This window comes from Paralichthys olivaceus, chromosome 19, assembly GCF_024713975.1.
Source record: "Paralichthys olivaceus isolate ysfri-2021 chromosome 19, ASM2471397v2, whole genome shotgun sequence".
Lineage (NCBI taxonomy): Eukaryota > Metazoa > Chordata > Actinopteri > Pleuronectiformes > Paralichthyidae > Paralichthys > Paralichthys olivaceus.
Window position 1 is genome coordinate 6,269,879 of NC_091111.1, and position 18,422 is coordinate 6,288,300.

An 18,422-nucleotide genomic window follows, 5' to 3' on the forward strand; every position below is an offset into this window, starting at 1 on the left:
TTCTCCACTTTCACCTCCTCTCATGCAGAGGTCTTTTCAAATATACTCAAAAATAATGAGGAAAATTGAAGGATTGTAGAGAAAGACAGTCTGTGAACAATATGCATTAACCAGTGTGCACAGCAGCTCTCCATATCTTTCTCCAAGCATTATCAGGTGATGATTTGCCTGAAATACAGGAACACACGTCCATGAAATCCAAAGTGATCCCTTCATCAGAGCAGCTGCAGAGGGTAAGAGTATAACAAAATTCACTGTGTAACAACGTTTGACAGTTGAATGAAAATAGATGTCTCCCTGCCATCTGTGATCCAGGTTGACACACAGTAAAGATGCTATATGAAATTCAGGTGGAAGACTGCCGTGTAACAATGAATAAGCAAAGTGCCACGATCGCACTGCTTCACTTTGTCAAATGTGCTGCGGCTCTAGCACCAGACGTCCTCTCGAGTAGCCCAGTTTGTTTGTGCAGGCACGCATATTAGGCATGCAGTGTGTGTGTGTGTGTGTGTGTGTGTGTGGTCCAGGTATTACTCATGTTGTGGGGACCTAAATACCTTTACATAGTCACATGAAGGGGACTTGTCTTCCTTATGGGGACAAAAAAAAAACATAATGTAAATAATTACATTAAGGTGAATACATGTTTTACGTTTATCAGGGTTGGATAAGGTTAAGGTAAGGCTTAGGGCTATAGGCAAGTCGTATTTATGCTGAAGGGCAATGTGAGAAATGAATGCAAGTCAATATTTTGTCCTCTGAAATGAGGAAGACACTACCTTGCCTGTATGTGTGTGTGTGTGTGTGTGTGTGTCTGTTACTCATGTTGTGGGGACCTAAATCACTTTACACAATCATATTAAGTGGACTTGTCTGATATATTATGTCTTCTTCAGTCAGGGAACAATGGTGTTTGTCTCTGTGTGTGTGTGTGTGTGTGTGTGTGTGTGTGTGTGTGTGTGTGTGTGTGTGTGTGTGTGTGTGTGTGTGTACGCTCACTAGACTGGTAACTGGCAGGCTGCTGACCCACTTTGAGCTGTTTTCATTTTTCATTCACATCCCGTGAGGAGCCACGAGGTTTTTGCTTTCTCTTCACTTCTCTCTCGTCTTCCTCTTCCCGTTCTCCACCCAGTATTTACCTGATGATAATTGTGACATGAATCATTTCCGACAGGGTGGAGCTCAGCTTTGAGAACAAGCTCCTTCTACAGAAGCCCGGGAGAGGAAGGGAAACTTTCTTTTGATTCCTGCCGCTCAGGAAACTGATGAATTTCCCAGTGCTCCCTGTATCTCTTTGTTTATCTTTTGAATGGGAGCATGAGATGTTGCATGTGGGGAGAAGACACTCAATTCTTTATTTACATTGTTTTATTTTCTTTTATAAAGATTGGCACACAAAGATGTAGTTTCAGAATCAGAATCAGAATCAGGATTAAAAGTACTTCAAAAATTCAAACGTTGCAGAGCCCCTGAGAAAGAGGTGAAAGAGCAAAAGCAGGTATAAACATAGATATATAAAAATCAAGTAAGGCTAAAAGAAATAAAAGATATTCATATGCAGAAGTAAAGACCGGGTATATATAGATTTACATTTGTGCATGAGTGAAGTTATGTTAAAGTATACACAGTATACATTATTAATCTTTATAATTTACAGGTTGTCATTGTACAATTTGACAGCCACAGGAAGGAATGATTTCCTGTGGCGTTCTGTCAAGCAGCGTGGGTGGATGAGTCTGCCACTGAACGAGCTGCAGAGGCTAATCAAGACATTATGGAGAGGGTGTGGCGGAAAGTCCAATATTGTCCTTACTTTGGACAAAGTTCTCCTCTCCATCACCACTGTGACACTGTCCTGCCCCCTCCCCAACAACATGGCTGACTTTCCTAATTAGCTTATTGAGTCTATTAATGTCCTTCTTCTTCAAGCTGCTGCCCCAGCAGACAACAGCAAACATGATGGCACTGGACACAACAGACTCATAAAACATCCGCAGCATCGTCCTGTCTATGTTGAAGGACCTGAGCCGTCTCAGAAAAGAGAGACGGCTCTGGCCTCTTTTGTAAATCATATCCACAACAGTTAACAGTCTAACTAAACCATTTACAAACCCAGGTGCAACTTGGGGTTCAGTATCATGCCCAAGGACACTTCTGCTTGCAGACTGGAGGAGCTGTGGATCGAACCACAGACCTCCCGAGTTAATGGATAACCCCCCACCCCACCTACTGAGCCACAGCCATTTAGAGACCTGCACTATATTATCCCGATGACCAATATACAGCACATTAATGTGATGCTCTCTGTCTCTCTCGATGTGTCTTTCAGCTCCTCTATCTCTGAAGCTATGCAGTAATTTCACTGCTGAAAGAAGATCAAGTCTTTTAAAGACATTATCCTTCTTTAGTGGCCAAGATTTTCCATTGCTCCAGCCGACACACTGAAGGCACCGGACTCATTCTTTTCAAAAGGGGTCGAACTTTTCATGATCCTCAGCTCACTGCTTTTTTTCCCCACTGCATTATGTATCTATTGCTCGGGCTCGCTTTCAATTTTACCTCCATTTGCCCTGCTCCCTCTGTGCCCTGCAGTGACACTGGACTCAGACCATGTTGCGGTATCACACAGCATGTGCTGCTTCCCTGGGCCTCATGCCCTGCTACTGCTGAGAGCACTGACATAGCCTCGAGCATCATGGCTCTCTGCCACAACACCATCTCAAGCAACCCTGCTTGCAGCACGTGGATGCCCCCTCCTGAAAGCCTCATGACAGAGACAATGTAAACCATTTTCATAGTGGACATTTATTGCACTAAATGCTGCTTCTTAGAGAGAACAGAGGTAGAACACATGTTATATATTTCATTCAATTTAGCGGAGAAACAATGGTCGCCCCATCATCCTGCAGCAGGACCAGGGAGGGGCAGCCACAATGGTCCAGAGCTCCTCAATCCCGAACGCCTGACATAAATTAACAGAGAGGCAACCAGATGATTAGGGTTATTAAAAGATTTCTTGTCCCGTGCCACAGCCTGGTGATTGATCGCCTTTGACGTGTCCTTTTACCCTGTGTCACATCAATAAACCACGTCTCTGCTGAGAGACTGACAGACTGCCTCCACGTCGGAGAAACGGAAAGGATAGGAAGAGAGCAGAGACAGAGGAGATGGAGGGATGGAAATGATGCTGACAACCAGACAAAAACATTAGCACTAGAAGGAAGGAGGAAAGGAAGGAAGGAAGGAAGAGAGAGAGAGAAAGAAAGAAGTTGAAATTCCGAGCAGGGCTGCGACTTTTATTGCTGATCATTACAGCAGGAGAGCCTGAGTGGAGATATTTATCACATTCATCACAACAGAAGGGTCTGTTACATAACTCTCCTTCTCCACAAGCCGTTCTGTGAGCTTTTATGTTCCTCCTCTGTTCAGTGGTCTCTGAAACCTTAATGGTGACTGACACAAGAACAGCTTGAGGGTTTCTTCATCTATTTTACAAAGAATAATGTCAGCTACCTTTCCTGCTCACACGTGCTGCTAACAACAACAACAACAAACCCAAAATTGAAGAATTTGTGCAAAATTCACACTGCAGGAGTCGTTCTGGTGAGGAGTTTCAATAACCAAACGCTTGCATGACCTTGTCTGCAGTGCCAAAAGCCATCAATAGGCAGCATGGGTTGAAAGCATTGGTAGGATAAAAGTAGATAAGCTTGGGTGTAAATAATAAACTTCTTCTACCTCTTGGTTCGGTTTATTGGCAGTTGGCAACCAATGTTAAGGTGCATTACTGCCATCCACTGTGTCTTCTTCCCATTCTACGATTCTCCCCTCACTGCCTGGTATCTTAGCCTTATAATAAAATTGTCCATGGCTGGATTCAATTTAACCACGTTGCCTGCCTGAACCACTTCACTTTCAGGGTCCTGGTGTGAACGCTGGATCCCTGCCACAGTCAGGTGTATTGGGGCACTTGAACAGAACAGAACCATTGTTGATGTTGTTTGTAACACCTCTGCTTTCCCTTCTGTGACAAAAGAAAGAAACCAGCTTGTGAAACTAAATTAAACTAAAGCGCTTTATACGTCTCTTCTTCCAGTGTTGATATGACATACCGAACCACTAACTTATTCTTTTTTCTTTCTGTATCGAACCTGTGGTAGCCTTCAGTCGTCATTGAAACTCAAAAGGTCTTTAGTTTGTCCAGTTTGGACGACTTTAAAAACATGGTGGCCTCTGTGGAAAGGGGACGTGCTCCCGATGTAAATATAAATGGATCCCTTTCACCTAAATCTTACACACTGAGCCTTTAAATAAAACTATAATTGTACCTCTGGGTCAGTGAACACAGATGAACACTATTCATCTCTAATCTATCACACTGAAACACCCAAGTGTTGGTGTACGACATTGTTTGATATGATATGGTGCATTGTAATTGTTTGATACCGTTATGATACTAATAGCACTTCATTAAAAATCAAAGTAGATGATGTTGGCTGGTCAATACACACCATAAACACTGTGATCGTGCAGAAATAAACTAACAGAAAAAAAGCGAAGCAGATTCTATCTCATGCATTAATGGTCCGTGCTGACTCCACGCATGCGCAGTTCTCCACTAAGGAAGAAAGGAAAATGTCTCTGGCGAGGTAGGTCCTGCGTCGAGGCTTTGTGTGTTTTTATTGAAGCAAATTGCGGTTGTATATCGTTTCCGGTCGTGCTAAATGGTGTATATATTGTGCTTAGTGATTGGAATTGATGGTATTCGTCTGCTGGTCCGTTTTCTGTTCTTAATCGAAGTCAATACAATCAGCTAACGCTAGCTAGCTAAAATCAGATGTCTGAAGCTAAGCGTATAGCATTAGCCAGCTAGCTTAACAGCGCGTGGATATTCCCAAGTGTACTCATTGTATATTAGTGATGTGCTGACTGTTTGCTTTGGTTTGACTGAACGGGGGTTTATCGGTGTGTAGTGACGGCGGTTAGTGAGCTAACACCTCTGAATACAGCAAACAAACTACCGTGTGATACTCGGCTAATGCTAGCTAGGCCTCACTGCGACTACATGGAAAAACAAAGTGACTGATACACGTGTTATTGTGTGTGCAGCTTCTTACCGGTGCCGACCCAGCTGTCCCAGGACCAGCTGGAGGCAGAAGACAGGCTCCAGGCCCAGAAGTCCTTCTCCACTGCCCTGGTTTCGTCCCTCAGAGAGCCCCCTACATACGGACACAGGCAAAGCTGGGTGCCGCGTTCACTCGAGGTAAAAAGAAAAAGTTCATCACGAGCTACACATTTAGGTTTAACGTGAGGAAATCGTTTAAGAGTGGAGGTGGTTGTGTTTTTTTTTTATGATGTCATGACACTGAATGTAGGAATGGCTGTTAACTGTAATAACCACCAAGTCTCACCTTGGCTGTAAAAACTGTGTTTCTGCAGGACTTTGGAGATGGAGGCGCTTTCCCAGAGATCCATGTGGCCCAGTTTCCTCAGGAGATGGGCCGGAAGAAGAAGACGTCCAATGCCTTGGCGGTGCAAGTGGATGCAGAGGGAAAGGTCAAATATGATGCCATCGCCAGACAAGGACAGGGCAAGGATAAGGTAGACAACCAGTTACTGCTTCAACTGTGCACATACAGAATTTATCCATGCCTCACTCGACTTTTGATATTATAGGACGGATCAAACTTGGTCTGAAGATGTTAGCACACCAACATTAAATGTAGAGACACTTGTCTTTCTATGAAGTTTGTATAAGTGACTTAACGTAATACATGCCTGTCATTTACAGAATACACATTTCATTATGATGCACACTGTCAAAACAATCCATGGTTATGGTCCATATCATGTGTTGATTTGATTAAGAAACAATGATTTATCTTTCCTTGTTGCAGGTGATCTTCAGTAAGTACACAGACCTTCTTCCAAAGGAAGTACTAAATGATGACACTCCAGAGCTACAGAAGCCCGACGAGGAGGCTGTGAAAGAAGTAAGACATATTGGAATTTGTGTGTATGGGAAAAACTGTGACACGGGCTGGTTACTTACAGAACCAGTTGATCATGAGGTTGTAGATTTCACTGCTCAAAGATCATTAACCCAGGCATACTCATGTTATCTGTTGTTTACTGGAAAATTCCAGCTAATGATGGTGTTTGGTGAAATCTGTAATCTCCTCTGTAGAATTGAGTAAATTATGTACATTTAAAAGTGGAATCACGATCAGAAGCATAATGCTTTTGGTAGTGTTTTATTCATTCTTACTTGATCAATTATTTATTTATTATGAGGTTAATGTGAAAATGTGTTAACATGGTCATTGTTGTGTGTCCGTTGTAGCTTACAGATAAGACTCGTGCTGCCTTGGAGAAGCAGGTGTCACAGAAGATTGCTGCAGCTATGCCTGTAAGAGCTGCAGACAAACAGGCTCCTGCACAGTACATCAGGTATGTAGTAGAAGAATGAATCATCATAATAATAATCCATTTACGTATGTGGCACTTTTATTAATGCTCAAAGACAATTAACATGGAAAGCAAGTAAAGGCAAATATGTCGAATACACAATATAATCACTTATTAGAATATACAATACACATCATAATCACATATTGAAACATAAAATAAATTTCATATAATCACACATTTAAATATGTTATATATGTAACAGCAAACATTAGAATATAAAAAAAGTAATTCTAACAATTCCATTGAAAACACAGGTTTAAATGGGACAGTTAGATTGTTTTACAACTGCGTTCATATTTTAATGTAGGATTGATGCTGTGATGACAAATGTTCTCAGTTATGACATCAAGTACTATGAAACACATGGGCACGATTAATTCATTCAAATGATTCTAGTAATCATTTGTGTATGTGGGTGAAAATAAAAGTTTTATGAATGTTGACCCAATTCTTCTGCTTTGATCTCTCTTCAAGATACACCCCATCCCAGCAGGGGGTAGCTTTTAACTCTGGGGCCAAACAGAGGGTGATCCGCATGGTGGAAATGCAGAAAGACCCAATGGAACCTCCACGTTTTAAGTAAGTCAACAACCTGTCTCGAACAGTATGAAGTCATGTGTGAAGACTGGCTCGATAGATTATTACATTTAATTAGAATAATAACTCATAAATAACGCATAATAAGAGCAACTTTGGACACAGTTTATTATATCGCATATTGCTTGTTTTCCTAATATCGTGCAGCCCTAGCAGTAATTACACACTTAAATATGTAATAATGGTCAAATCTTAGTTTAAAGAAAATAATTAAGTTGTATTATTGTGTGCTTCAGGATCAACAAGAAGATTCCCAGAGGACCCCCCTCTCCTCCTGCCCCTGTCATGCATTCTCCGAGCAGAAAGGTACAGTTAGACATTTGAGAAAAAAAATTGGCCCTGTAACATATTCTGACAATCTGATTCTACACTGATGCATAAAAAATAAAGTTACTTCCATTGTCTGAAAGATAAGATCTTTGACCTCAATTTCCTCCTCTTTCTTTAGATGACAGTGAAGGAGCAGCAGGAGTGGAAGATTCCTCCATGCATCTCCAACTGGAAGAACGCTAAGGTAACGTGGCACCACAAATATTTGGAACTCTTTCTTGTATTTTTATATTACTTAAAATTACCTTGTTGCCTCTTCTCTACTAATGTCTTTCTCCGTATTTCTCTCAGGGCTACACTATTCCTCTCGACAAACGTCTGGCTGCTGATGGTAGGGGGCTGCAAACAGTTCACATCAATGAAAACTTTGCCAAGTTGGCTGAGGCGCTCTACATCGCTGACAGAAAGGTACTGCACCATCGTTCTGATTGATCAGATCAACAGTTTAGGATAATGGCATTGCCTAAAATGTGCACCCTTTTTACCCACATTGATATAACAGTGAAATTCTGTGTGTGTCTCAAGGCCAGAGAGGCAGTGGAGATGAGAGCCCAGGTGGAGAAGAAGATGGCCCAGAAGGAGAAGGAGAAAAAGGAGGAGAAACTGAGGGAGCTGGCCCAAATGGCTCGAGACCGCAGGGCTGGGATCAAAAGTCACGGAGACAAAGGTGAGTCAAAGACCAAGAAGTAGAAAAGTTGACTGTAAAGGACAAACTTGTGTGTGTGGATCTCTGGGCATGTGGAAACTCTGGTGTCAACACCAGCCATGATCCAAATCTGCAATACGAGTGACCAACAAGCTGTTAAGTGACGTATTTGATTCCCTACTGATAATTCACATATATTTTCATTCATGTCTTATTTTTGCTACAGTGACTCTCATCCCAAAATCTAAATTGACTTTATTTGGATCTATTCTAACAATACTGTATGTCAGCTGGGATTGTGTCTACATGTTCACTAGAGATGGACAATTTCTTTGTCTTCCCACTCCTGCTTCGCATTTCCCTTTTCTCAATCCCCATGTTGCTTTTCATCTCCCATTTCTGCTGTAACATTCAGCATCATATGTCCTCATGTGGTTTCCTTTCTTTCTTCAAAATGTCCTTGTTTTGCTTAACTTGGCAGGTGGGGAGGACAGCGAGGCCAGGGAACGTGACGAGATCCGCCATGACAGACGGAAAGAGAGACAACAGGACAGGAACATTTTGAGGGCAGCTCCTGATAAGAGGTGCTGGACACGCACTATAAAACACACCGCATGTGAACTCACCCACCCCTCTTTTCAATACACGCAGATACAGATGTACTGCTGAATCATTCATGCATCTGGCAGTAATATTGAACTCAAAATCTGTCATCGGTGTGAGTTAACTCTGTGTGCGCAGTGTCAGGTTGTCGATTCATTGAATTGTGGTTGCCTGGTTGAGTGGATGAAGTAAAATTCAAATGAGAGCTTATTACAGACACAATTCAAGCTGTCTGACGGCACAGACCTTTTTTTCTTAAAATTCTCTTAACTTTGAGATGGCTGCTTACTGAAAGACAGTCAAGATGTTCAAGTCACCAGTAATTTAATGCAAAACTCGCAAATGTTTTTTATCATAAATTGACGCTCAAATGACATAATCTTAAATAGACCTCTATAAATAGAAATAGATTATTACTTCTGCCAAGTAGGGTTTATTTTCACCCCTGTCTGTTTGTAAGCAAGATGACACAAAAACAACATTTCTGCAAAAATTGGTGGAAGGATACAGTCAGGGAAGAACTCATTAACTTTGAATGTGGATCCAGAGCAACAGGTGGATCCAGGAATTTTCACTGTTTTAATAGGGAACAATCCATGGATCTTGATGGGGGGAAATCAGGCACATTTAGTAAACTGATCTTTTCTGTGCGTAACATTTGGTGCAGCTTGATTTAATTTGATCGGGACTGTTGGGCCTTGGTGGAGGTATGCATTCTACTGAGTGACAATCCAGTTAAAACACTAACTACTTTTTAGTGAATTACTACATTATAGTTATATTTTCTCTTGTGTGTCAATTGCTTTTGTTGTGAATCGTTGCTTCATCTCAGACTCTGTTCCTTGTACTAGGTCTAAGCTGCAGAGAGACCAGGAGAGGGACGTCAGTGAGCTCATCGCTCTGGGGATGCCCAACCCTCGCTCCTCCACCGAAGCTCAGTACGACCAGAGACTCTTCAATCAGAGCAAGGTTAGAACGTTTCTTACCTACTGTAATGAACGTTATGTATATATGTTGATTGAAGAGAATGTATACAGAAGCCATTTCATTGTTGTTCACTGTTCTGTCTCTTAAGTGGCATTCTTTTTCCTCTGTCTTTTCAGGGTATGGACAGTGGCTTCGCTGGCGGTGAGGACGAGACGTACAACGTCTATGACCAGCCGTTCCGCAGCGGCAGAGACATGGCTTCAAACATCTACAGGCCCAGCAAAAATATTGACAAGGACGCCTACACAGATGACCTCGACTCACTCATGCAAAACAAGTACTTATATTCTTATGTTTTTTTATGACCACTTAATATAGTTATTTGGCTTTGTATTCATATATTAATATTATAATTCAATATTGATTTTTAATCAATAAACACAGCTAATATTAGGGACCAAATGAAGGAAATTAAGCTTCAAGGTTTGTTTCTTGAAAGTGGTTAGTTCCAAGGCCAGTTTGAAGAGTTAATCTTTAATTTGATTATGATTCATTTGATTTGACTACTAACAGAACAGCCTGCGTTTTAACCTTCTGTAATTTAGTTAGAAAATAACAAAAGCCTGAATCATTTCGAGGTCATTCCAGCTTTATTTAGAGGCAGGAGCACATGATGTCTCAGCAGGAGACATTGTCCTTGGGGCAGCAGTGTCCCACTCTACTAGCTGAGCGTACTTTGTCCCATATGTTTAGTCACCAGCTTGTCATTGTCGTTTTAGGATGTTTGGCAGATTACAGTGTGATACACCATCGAGCAAAATATGCTCAAAGGAAATGTTTATTTGCTGAACAAAAAAAAGCAGCCATTCTATGGGCTTTCTCTTTTCTTTATTCAATAGTGTGGTCTTTCAGTTTGAGATCAGGACTTAATAAGTTCACGTTCCGATTTTTATAATGCTCGCACTCAAATATTCCCTGCATGTGCTTAGATTTCCTGTGCTTCAGCTCTTCTCCTTACACTGTTATGTTGACAAATCAAATTGTCCCACCCTCATTGAGATAACTTTTTCTGTTGGTGCAGCTCCGATGAAATACATTTGGGGGAGAAACAGAACGTCTGGTTTTTTTTTGTAGTTGTTGCCAACAGTGTTCCCATAACCCCAAAAACTTGAGATCCCTGATTTTGCTCACTGAACGTGGAGGGCAGGGGTACATGAACCTGGTTAAAGAGTGTATGGTACGCTAAAAACGTAAAGTTACCACCCACAACGAGGGCAGGACAATTTCACCAGTCAACATTACATATGGCTTGTTGACTTAAACACAGGCAGGGTATATTTTAGTTTGTGCAAGGGGTTTTGATTGAGATTATTATGAAATAACTTGTACAAAGATTGTCCTCGAGTGCAGTGAAATTATCTCTTAGTTGTGAGAGAAAACCTGCATTTCTGCAGCATATTCTAATATGTTTCATTTCTTTCCTCCAGCCGGTTTGCTCCTGGAAAAGAATTCTCAGGCACCGACCATGCACAGAGGCGAGACGGACCAGTCCAGTTTGAAGAGGATCCCTTCGGTTTGGACAAGTTCTTGGAGGAGGCCAAGCAGCACGGCGGCTCCAAGCGGCCCTCAACCAGCAGCCGCTCGAAGGACGACTACCACGATAAGAAGCGTAGGAAGGAGTAATAGTCTGTTCAGGACAGCTGTAAGAGTCAAGTTAGAGGATGAGGTTCCCGTTCCTTTTTATTTTTGTTTTTATTTGTTGCTTATTCAGCTACATTCAGAACATGTTGAACATCCTAACTTAACAGAACATGAATAAATACTTAGCTGAAGCGATAGATACAGATATGTAACAGCTCTGCCTCTGTGTCTGACAGTGTCTATGCATAGGTGATATTTGGACCAGGATGTGTGTAGATTTTAGTGGTCTGTTTTTTTTAAATACATCTATACAGAACCAACATCAGGAAGAGTTTATATTTTCCTTTGTCTCATTGAACCCCACATTTCCCCCTTTTTGAAATATCCAATTACGTATTTGTGAGCAGTTACAGCCCATATTTGATGTACAGAGATATAAAGTAAATCTGTAAGGTGTAAAGCAAACCAGCTGTATAATTCTTGTACATTACCACCAATGAAATAAATTTCCTATTGTGTGTAATCTCTCTCTGTATTATTATGAAGTAGAGTGTTTTGTTAGGCGTCCATAAAATTAGTCACTACTTTAGAGCAGCTTAATTCAAACTTTTACTACATAGTGGGAAGTCCATTGGTTATATAATTGATATAGTTTACTCATGAGTTTTTCCCTATTTTAATTATTTCACTCGTGATGCAACTTACTAATGTCTATGATGTAAACCCAAAATGTATTCAGAGAAACCATCAATTTCGAAGTGAATAGAAATGGGCTCTATGATATTAGATGATTAGAGCAAAATTAGTTCCATTACTTACAATTAATCATGGTTTATGCGGTCTGACAGTTTTATTTTCCCGGGGTTCGGAAAATAATCAATGTGGCATTACACAGCCCAGCAGACTCACAAATCTCTGCATGGTGCCATCTTTCACTCGTACATGAATAGGGGTCAGACAGTTGTTATATGCACATGATTAATGCTTATTTCAAAGGGCCTGGTTTGTAGTTATGGCTTCCTCTATTAGTGCAGTGCACCAGACTTTTATTGCTGGTCTTTTAGAGCCCATCAGAAATAAAAATTATAGCCATAGAACTGTGAAATAACACTGAGTGTATTTCTCACAATATCATTGTGAGAGGCAGTGGCGGATTCAGGATTTTTCTAGATCGGTGTAATAAAGGGGCATTGATTTACACAGAGGGGACAGTTATGTGCAACATCCATTCACAATTCATGATAAGGTGCAGATCTACGTCACTCCGTGGTTCCGTTTCTGCATCAGTGAATATATGTTGTTCCTTGTTCAAGCTCAGTGCACTTTAAATAATGAGAAGAAAATAAACATTATCAAATCATCATATGTATTGTTAGTGAGAGGACAGGGGCACTTCCATGGCCAATCAGATTTCAGCTGGGCCGGTGACCCCTGCCCATCGATGCTGCACCTGATGAGATGGGGTGTTTTGGGAAATTTCTGTGAATGCAGAGATCCTGATGAAGGCCTATATCTATAGGTGTGTGCAATTTGGTGCAGCCTTCATTTTGGAGACTGTTGGGCCTTAGTGAAGGTAGTGGCTGTACTGAGAGACAAGTATATATATATATTTATACCGAATAGATAACTCTCAGACATAAGTATTGTTATAAACTTGGTTTAAAACAAATGTAGCTTTAAATGTGTGATTCTCATGGTATTTGGTCGACACGGCTCTCACCACCTACTGGGCAGGAGGAGGAACACTGTGAAGCTTCTCCCGGCCTCTCTCCTATGTTCAAGCGATGAATGTGGCCAAAACCCCATAAATCCCTCAGTGAATTACAGCAAAGTGGCTCAGATGTGATTTAACACTGAGGAGCTGATGTGTTCAGAATTCGTTCAATTCCTCACGACCTTAGGGGGAAAAGGCGGCGACGGTTTGTCCCTGTCTCCCCTCCCACCTGAGCAAACAGGTTGAACGACACAGAAGCAGGAGAGGGGCTCTGATGTAATTCAACACTGACCTTTATCATGTTCAGTGGTGTATCTGTGTTTCACTCACACCCAGAGCTCCCCCCTCCCACTGTCCTGTTGGGATTGTTCTATTATCTCTGCACTCCTTACTCTTGATCATTCCCATACTGTACCTCTACAGTGTTTGATTTACTTTATCTGCTCTGGAACATGCTCCTGCCGTGTTTATCCTGACCCAGTGTGTGAATAAATAATGTGGTGAATGGATGGATGGAGGAGTCGCCCGGGCTGCAGCCTGTGTGAGGTGATTTTAGGACAGCGGGAGGTTTATTGTGAGGGTATGAGTGTATGAGAGTGGAAATCAATCTGACATGTACCAGCTTAGGGTAACTGAATCACTGGTGGCTCGATTGTTGCAGGGTTTTGGAATTGCTGAGGAAAAAGCCCTTCCAACAGACAGAATGAGGAAAAAAAAAAGTTTTGCAGAGTCTGAATCCAGCAGGACCTCTGTCTCCAAACAACAGCAGAGAGACGTGTGCTCCCTTCAGCCTGCATTTGTGCACGGACCATTGTTGAAGTGTTACAGACAGCTCGATAATGGGTCTCCACTCGCCTCTTGTCTGCCTTTATGAATGCGCACAGAGGAAGATGAATGAGATTCTTATTCATGAAGGTAAGAGGAAATTGGTTCCTTGGCATTGCCTTTGTGTGCTGTTGTGAGTAAATGGTGAGCATATTGTGTGGGGCCATAATGGAATCCTCAGGCTGCAGACAGCAGCCATGATGGATACCTCCTTATCTGTGCACCGCAACGAAAAGCAACGCAGAAATAATAAACAATATTGAGTTGTTGCACTGCATCTTTGCCACTCCTCTGACCTGAAGGAGGACAGCTCGGGTTGGGTTTTTTTTTTTTTGTGATGCCTTTTTGTGATATTTCTCACCCCGTTCGGTGACAGCGAAGCAATAAGTTTTATGATGAATGCACCCCCGCCCACTGCTGCCGTTGACCTGTCGATGTAGACGTCTTATCTCACACTGTGAGATTTGTTCTTCTCTTCCAGTGCTGAAAGCTGCAGCTGTAACAAAGGCTGTCTTTTTATTGCTGTGTTGAAGAAACACACCCACAACCATGGATAACAATGGTGCTGTTTCCTGTCACTCTTCTTCTTCCACGTGGAGAAATGAGTCATTTTACTTAAGGATAAAACAGCTGAAGTGTTGGAGACCACAGCCTAAATAGCGATGTCACTGCTGCTGTTTGACAAAAACTGTCTCTACGACGTCTTACTCCCTACTTTGGCCATGTCTCATCTTTCCAACAAGTTTCATGGAAATCCGGGGAGCATGTTCTCCTGTTGTTTTGGTGTTACAGTTTGCATATTTATTGATTTTTCTCAGACTCATCACTATGGATTCCTGCAGTGGCAAAAAAAATCAGGTAAACCCGCTGAAAGCTATTAGGCAACAAACCACTTCAGTGTTTGATTCTTAAAGCAGCCAGAAACACAACTCCGAGTAGATTAATATGTCTGCAAGGTGTTTGCAGCTGTTTACTGCCCTTTTAGCCATAAAACATAAAATGTGAAAATATGTCAATGCCGTGTTTCTCCAGCACACAAGATGTTAATGCTGCTGTAACACGCATTCGTAGATAATATTCATGTAATATTTATTGCCCTAAAAAATAATGTACATGCTGAAATTATGGCCTCCATTGTGCTCCAGCTTCAAATCAAAGTAGATTCCTCGAGGGCCTGCTTGTATTTACGCAGTTCGTCCTATGTGCTCTGTCACTCTAATTCATAGTGCAGCTCTGTATTCTGAATACTGTGTACAAAGTCCATAAATTTCATTTGTCAAACTGACATTCACCTCCAGCAGCACACACCTGAGCAACCTGACTCTCTTATCATTAGTTCCTCATCTGTGCATATTTAGGCTGGGATTCACTCATCATTATACCCGTCTAGTCTAGAGTCGGACAGAGTCTACTGCTCTGCTGGAAAATGGCCCGCCTGTCAATCCGTCTGTCCGTCCCGGCTGCCTCACCTGAATCCTGGAGTCCTCTCCTCTGTGACTCACTCTGGGGATAATCTATAATGGAGGGAGGGTTTAGACAGGCGTAACAATCTCTAATGGTTGTGTCAGTCAGAGAGCGGTCTGCCCGCTGCACTGGGCAGGGCCCGCCCGATCGTGGTGGGAGTGCACGTGGACCGCTCCGGGATTTGCTATGACAGGAAGTGACTGACACTTCGGCTAATGTCTTCATCTGAAGAAAGAGCTGAGCCAGGCGATGGTACAGTGGGGATATGTTGCTCATATGTCGATGATGCACTTGTGTAATCATTCTTGTTTCCGTTATTCCCACTTTAAAATGGCCACTCATTATATTTTCAAACGCTAATTGCAGGAATTATCCAGCACCAGTAGAATGGACTGAGATGTGACTTGCACTCGCTCTATTTGTGCATGAGCACAATTCCATGCAATGAGCACACTCATTTATTACTTGTGTACTACTGTGATTTCATCATTTGTTATCTACCACCTTTAGACGCCACTGAAGTATGAAAACAGGCCGCACGCCTCGACTTCCTCTCTGGCAGCGCTGGCTCTTAATAGGCTGCAGAGGGAAGAGGATGAGAGAGTGATTCTCCTGATGATTTCATTAGATGACATCAAAGCAGGGAAATTGCCACAGAGAGTGGGAACACGTCTTCGGTGAATAGGAAATCATCTGTCATTTAAATGGATCTGTATGAAAATCAGCAGTGACGTAACCTTGTCAGTGGAAACACAGTATTTATGATACTGGATATTATGTTGGGGCGTCATATTTGGTAAAATAGCCAGAATTATAGATATTCAATATTTAGTTTATGATGAAATTAGTTTTATCGTAGATCTTCACAATGGAAGAAATTATTATATGTATATAAAATAGGAGGATCATTTTTACAGCTGTGTAAATATATAGATCATATGAAGGACCATATTAAGATGCTGAGGCAGACACAGCACTAGGAGGGGCTACAGCCACATCACAAATTTGCTTAGCCCCCTCAAGCATTTTCTATTTCAGTACTTTTTATTTTCTAATTAATTAATAAAAAAATCTTTTCTGTTCCTAATCTGGTCTCTGACTGTGTGTGTGTGCTGCCACAGCACATGTTCCTGTAATGCTCTGTGTGTGTGTGTGTGTGTGTCATGCATCACCTTGTTGTGAAGTGTTTCAGCTTTGTCATTGCCTTGTATTAACTTGCATGCTTATGGTTTTATTGTTGAATGTTCTCTTGCTCAAATCAATTCAAATACATTTACAGACATTCGCATCCCCACATATTGGTCTAGTACTGACTCCACACATTCAATTTTACACAGCGGCACAAGGAACATCTAGTTACAAAATGTTCAATTACTTTCAAACCCTTGTAACTTGGGCACTATGTGTTTAAAGGGATGTCAATCTGTCAAGACTGGCTCAACACAACAGGACTCCAAAGTAAGACTCAGACGAGGAAAGTTCTAAAGGCAAAGTCTTTTGATAAAAACAAGGTCGGTACACAAAAACTGTTCAAACACAGGCAACGGTATCAGATGAGTAAACTTAAGGCTTACCGGGTATCAAAAGACAGGTTGGACACTCTGAAGACTAAAACGTGAAGTAGAAACGAGTGTAAGCTACGTTCTGGCTTCAGCTGAGAGGAGCACAAAGACTAAATACATACGAAGGCAAGGAAGACAATTCCACACAGGTTCATTAGAGTGGGACAGGTTATCACACAGGAAGGAAACTTGACGGGACATGGGAGACAAGACAAAGTCACCAAAATAGAGCAGGACAGCACAGAATGAATAATAAAGTGTTCTATAAACATAACTTAAGGAGCAAAGAGAGATGTGACAATATCTCCCAAACTGTTATTTCTGCATTGATGTAAAAATGTCCTCTACACTGTATCTATACTAAGCTCATTAGTTATTTACATCATGTTATTTACATAGATATCACATGTAGAACTGTCATTTTATAATTATATATAATTATAAATACATTTTGTCAGTGTGTTTTTACTGTGTCCTCAAAGGTCCTTGCAAAACCTGTATCAATAAGAACAGATCCACTTTCTTTTTAACCCTGCCTCTGATCCTATTAAAGCTGGATACTTATCACCACTATCAGGTTTGGAATGGACGGGAGCTTAACTGCCTTTGTGCGCATTGGCAAGAACGGACCATGTCATTATTCTGCGCTCAAGGTTACAACCTTGAGAGAAAACAAACGGGAAAAAAACCTGATTAGGGAATCAAATCATCAGATGTTATCACCGGTGTCTTAATCAAAGATGTCCCACCTCAGAAACAATGGGCAGTACCTCGATGCCACCACACTGAACTGTAACCTGGAGCAACATCAGCATAACCTCAGATTGTAGGTCTGCAGGACTCAACCTTTGTGTGGCCCAACACTGCCATCTAGGAGGGTGAGAGCAGGAGTGGGTTTACTGAACCTTTAAGAGTCTGCACTGCAGTTAGATTATCTCAGCATTGAAATAATCCTTCAGCACATAAGGAAATACATTTTAACGGTGACGAAATGAGTTGTATGGTTATACATTTTGATTACACTTTACCTGAGACACATGCAAACATAGCAGGGCCTTCACTGACAGGCACGTTTCGTCAGGACATACTTATCCAACAGGAAGAGGACAGGATGTACAAACCTGGAGGTCTGGCGTCAAATACAGACTCTTTCTGAAAACACTTTTATTGTTGCTGTAAGAGGTTGTTTTCTTCTTCTTCTGTCTTTTCGAGTCTTGATGACCACTCGAGGCACTTTACAGTACAGTTTTGCCACTCACACATTCATACAGAGCACTTTCTGTGTCACCCATCACACAAACACTCCCAGTACAGCCTTCAAGGGCAATTCGGGTTTCAGTATCTTGCCCAAGGACACTTCTGGAATGGGGGGAGCTGGGATTAAACCATATATTCATACAATATAATAAACTTTATTTCAATAGCACAAGTTAAGTAGTTGCCAGAACAGTGAGATACTGTGTGTGTGTCATTGTGTGTGTGTGTAATGAATTCAAATCATTTATGATGCAGGCTTCTCTCTCTTGTATCAGTTAGAGGTTTGAGCACCTCTTATCTGCCATGAGACAGAAGACGGAGTTGTTTACGCAGCCTGATGTGGGTCAGATAAAATATCTTGGGTCACGCATTACCATTTCCCAAC

At 41.6% G+C, this 18,422-nt stretch overlaps 1 protein-coding gene across 1 annotated transcript; it reads left to right on the plus strand.

The window, feature by feature from the left end:
* The first annotated feature begins 4,555 nt into the window (after nucleotides 1-4,555).
* Nucleotides 4,556-11,738, plus strand: snw1 (SNW domain containing 1). Its single transcript, XM_020091991.2, has 14 exons — nucleotides 4,556-4,649; nucleotides 5,110-5,263; nucleotides 5,440-5,601; nucleotides 5,898-5,993; nucleotides 6,344-6,450; nucleotides 6,946-7,050; nucleotides 7,305-7,374; nucleotides 7,517-7,582; nucleotides 7,690-7,806; nucleotides 7,924-8,065; nucleotides 8,526-8,628; nucleotides 9,499-9,616; nucleotides 9,751-9,911; nucleotides 11,062-11,738. The coding sequence occupies exons 1-14, from the start codon at nucleotides 4,582-4,584 to the stop codon at nucleotides 11,255-11,257; spliced, it is 1,665 nt and encodes a 554-aa protein (XP_019947550.1). The 5' UTR covers nucleotides 4,556-4,581; the 3' UTR covers nucleotides 11,258-11,738.
* The last annotated feature ends 6,684 nt before the right edge of the window (nucleotides 11,739-18,422 follow it).